Source organism: Procambarus clarkii, chromosome 90 (assembly GCF_040958095.1).
Source record: "Procambarus clarkii isolate CNS0578487 chromosome 90, FALCON_Pclarkii_2.0, whole genome shotgun sequence".
In the NCBI taxonomy this organism is placed as follows: domain Eukaryota; kingdom Metazoa; phylum Arthropoda; class Malacostraca; order Decapoda; family Cambaridae; genus Procambarus; species Procambarus clarkii.
This window is the reverse complement of record NC_091239.1, coordinates 17,817,886-17,821,906: the sequence shown is the minus strand read 5'-3', so window position 1 is coordinate 17,821,906 and position 4,021 is coordinate 17,817,886. Positions and strand designations below refer to the sequence as shown.

General features: G+C 45.9%; 1 protein-coding gene across 1 annotated transcript in view; it reads right to left on the bottom strand.

Annotated features, from left to right (window-relative positions):
- The window catches only part of LOC123746507 (trypsin-1-like), a 54,767-nt gene extending 53,011 nt beyond the window's left edge, over positions 1–1,756 (bottom strand). The window contains exon 1 of the mRNA XM_069318565.1: positions 1,568–1,756. Within this exon, the coding sequence (XP_069174666.1) occupies positions 1,568–1,756 (189 nt within the window). The remainder of the gene's footprint in view (positions 1–1,567) is intronic.
- Positions 1,757–4,021: the final 2,265 nt, after the last annotated feature.

Here is a 4,021-nt window from a genome sequence, read left to right as displayed (position 1 = left end):
ACAGTTCCCTTTAAGAGTATATTCACCAATATATTTATACCTTCACCGTTTATAAACAATCGTGTCACTTTCACGCAAAACACTTTTCACTTAGCAGTGTTCATCAACTCCAGTGTTTCTACCTTGTACATGTGTGCTGATAAACACTGGCGAGTTCACCTCTTACGTGAGCCAGGCCACCGACACAGTATCACAAGGTGCCTACACCCCACTATCGATCTCCAGCCACTCACTGGCAAAAAGGACTTCAGACACGCTGATCGGGGTCACAAACAACCATATACAGGGGTAACTAACCCCTGGCAGAAGCCTCTAGCAACCGGCTAGCAGCACTTCACTACAGGCAACTCACTGTCGTCCGTTCCTCTCCCAAGCCAATCCCGGGGTACGCCGATCTCTACCAACACTGCATAAATCAGCAGATACACACTCTTCAGATCGGCGGCGGCTTACTTGGTCGTCTTCCAGGATTAAGCTGAAAGTACGTGGACTGCCCAAGCTAAAACTGCTTTCCTCAGTACAATCACCTCCACACGTCACTTCTGTGGGCAAAAACATCATCAATTAGAGGGACGGTACACTGGGGCAAACCATGAGGTAACACTCACTCATCGGGGAGTTGACATTATGCTCTGTAGCGCAACAGATGGCGCTTTTTTTTGGGGGGGGGGCAGGGATATTCCTGCGCGGGCCCTAAGCCTCTGGCTGGCCCACTGGGCGGGCCCTAAGCCTCTGGCTGGCCCACTGGGCGGGCCCTAAGCCTCTGGCTGGCCCACTGGGCGGGCCCTAAGCCTCTGGCTGGCCCACTGGGCGGGCCCTAAGCCTCTGGCTGGCCCACTAAGCGTTGCTTGTTTCTGTTTTACTTGGGCGGAGTATGAGTATTTATGACTCGTATGGTCGCTTCAGTAAGATTTTGCCATATGTGTTTAACAATTTCTTCTGTTCTGTTGAATCTAAGTTGAAATCTTAATGGGTTTGTAACTGTGCACTGTGTACATGGCGCTGATCGTGATACACCATCCACCAGAGATCATCCACGTTGACCTCTCTGTCTGATCAAGGCAGGAAACAGGAGCCATTCATCGATGCCACGCCGCCACCAATAGCCGCCACTGTCCACATAGCGTCCAATATCCGGAGAACTGAAGTGTCGATCCGCATATGGCGCTAAAATCGTCACTACATATTCCATTGAAGGTGGCGATACCGTAACATCACCTGATTGTAGAATTCTATAAAGCTTGTAAGGCAAAATTTAACCTCCCTGAACCTATGTTGATGGATTGTCACAAATTTCCTTCTCTCCAGATGTGTTACTAGGTTTTTTCTCACAATCTTCTCCATCACCTTGCATGGTATACAAGTAAGGACACTGGCCTGTAGTTCAGTGCCTCTTGTCTGTCACCCTTTTTGTATATTGGGACTACATTAGTAATCTTCCATATTTCTGGTAGGTCTCCCATCTCCAGTGACCTACTATACACTATGGAGAGTGACAAGCAAAGTACTTCTGCACACTCTTTCAGTACCCATGGTGAGATTCCGTCTGGACCACAGCCTTTCTCACATCCAGATCCAACAGGTGGCTCTTGACCTCAACTCTTGTAATTTTGAACTCTTCCAAGGCCGCCTGGTTTACTGCCACCTCTCCTAGCGCAGTGACCTCACCTCGTTCTGCTGTGAACACCTTCTGGAATCTCTTAATGAGTTCTTCACACACCTCTTTGTCATTCTCTGTGTACCTGTTCTCACCCATTCTAAGTTTCTTCACCTGTTCCTTCACTGTTGTTTTCCTCCTGATGGAGGAGTAGCTTTGGTTCGGTCTTGGCTTTATTAGCTATATCATTTTAATACTTTTTCTCTAGCTTCTCTTCTCACACTAACATACTCATTCCTGGTTCTCTGGTATCTCTCTCTGCTTTCTGGAGTTCTGTTATCTCGGAAGTTCCTCCAACGCCCTTTTGTTCAGTTCCTTTGCTTCCATACATGTCCCTATTAAACCATAGATTCTTCTTTTGCTTCTCGGTTTTTCCCTTTTGGGCCGGGATAAAACTGTTTACTTCTCCTAACACTTTTTGATGACATAGTCCATCATGTCTCGTACGGACTTATTTCTGAGTTCTGTGTCCCATGGTATATCCCTTAGAAATTGTCTCATCTCCTCAAAATTTCCCTTTCGGTACGCCAGCCATTTGTTTCCTTGGTTCTTTTTTGGGGGAGATAAATCCTAGCTCTAACATGTACTCAAAGATCAATACACTGTGATCACTCATTCCCAAGGGGGCTTCCAACTTAACTTACCTTATATCCGATTCATTTAGAGTAAAAATAAGAATAGCTGGTTCATTCTCTCCTCTCATTCTTGTCGGTCTCTTGATGTGTTGGCTTAGAAAGTTTCTTGTTGCTACGTCCAGCAGCTTAGCTCTCCATGTGTCAGGTCCTCCATGTGGAGTCTCTGTTCTTCCAATCTATCTTCCCGTGGTTGAAGTCTCTCATGATTAGTAGTCTGGATTCCGTTTCTGTTAGTGAAATGTGTGTGTATGTATACACACATAAAGAGAGAGATGAGAGAGAGAGAGAGAGAGAGAGAGAGAGAGAGAGAGAGAGAGAGAGAGAGAGAGAGAGAGAGAGAGAGAGAGAGAGAGAGAGAGAAGAGAGAGAGAGAGAGAGAGAGAGAGAGAGAGAGAGAGAGAGAGAGAGAGAGAGAGAGAGAGAGAGAGAGAGAGAGAGAGAGAGAGAGAGAGAGAAGAGAGAGGGAGAAAGAAGAAGAAGAATAGAGAGAGAAGAGAGAGAGAGAGAGAGAAAGAGAGAAGATAGAGAAGAGGCAGAGAAAAACAAGGGAGAGAGAGAAGGAAACAGAGAAGAAGAAGAAGAAGAGAGAGAGAAGAAGAAGAGAAGAATTGAGAGTGTGAAAAGAGAAAGAAGAGGAAGAGAGAGTGAGAGAGGAGAGAGAGAGAGAGAGTGTGTGTGTGTGTGTGTGAGTGAATAAACCATTTATATCTGCAGAATCGAGCTATTAGCTCTTGGACCCCGCCTTTCTAACCAATCTATTTTTCCTCTATTATGTCTACTACATATATCTCTCTCTAACACAGTCAACGCACACACACACACACACACACACATCTCCAGGAAGCAGCCCGTAGCAGCTGTCTAACTCCCAGGTACCTATTTACTGCTAGATGAACAGCTGGATCAGGGTGAAAGAAACTCTGCCCACTTGTTTTCCGCCATCGCTGGTGATCGAGCCCGGACCCTAGGATTACGAGTCCCAAGCTTTGTCCACTCAGCCACAGGCCCCTGTATGCATAAATATGTATGTGTGAGTGTATATTTTATATTTACATTTACCTTTCTTCATACAGAATGGAGGTGCAAGCTCTTGGACCCCGCCTTTACCGTCAGTTGTCTACTGTACTAAGTCCCGACCTAATATTCTCTTTCATATTATACCAGTAAATGAAAGTGTCTGTCTCTGTCTGAAGCTGGAGGCCAGACGCCTGAGGCTAGCCTCACCCAAATTGTGAGAGGGAATGGTCTGGGGTGCGGGATGAACATAGGCTGATCTAAGGTCACCAGAATTCAAAAGGAACCAGCAAGCCAGGGTCACATTCACACCTCCACAGCGGTGTTTTGGCACTGACCGCCGCCTAACTCTCTAAATATTTTGAAAACCAAAAAAAAAGTCCAAATCAATTATTTTCTTCTTATAACAATATCCAACATTATTTACTGATTCCTGGAAAATTAGTAGAATATTTCTGATAATCATACTTCGGCCGTAGTTCCATATAACACATCGATTAAACACAGCAAGCCACCACTCGTCCCACATTACGGGCTATTCATGCCCGTGCCACCTCCTGGGTGACTTAATCAATCCTCCCCACACACTCAAAACTGAACATCAACTCACAAATTCGAACGGGTCACTATTATATTGTGGGATTTGATTAGTAATAGTGAAGAGGGAGAGAAGCAGCGGAGGAGGAGGGTGGTGGGGGAGTGGGGGTGGGTGGTG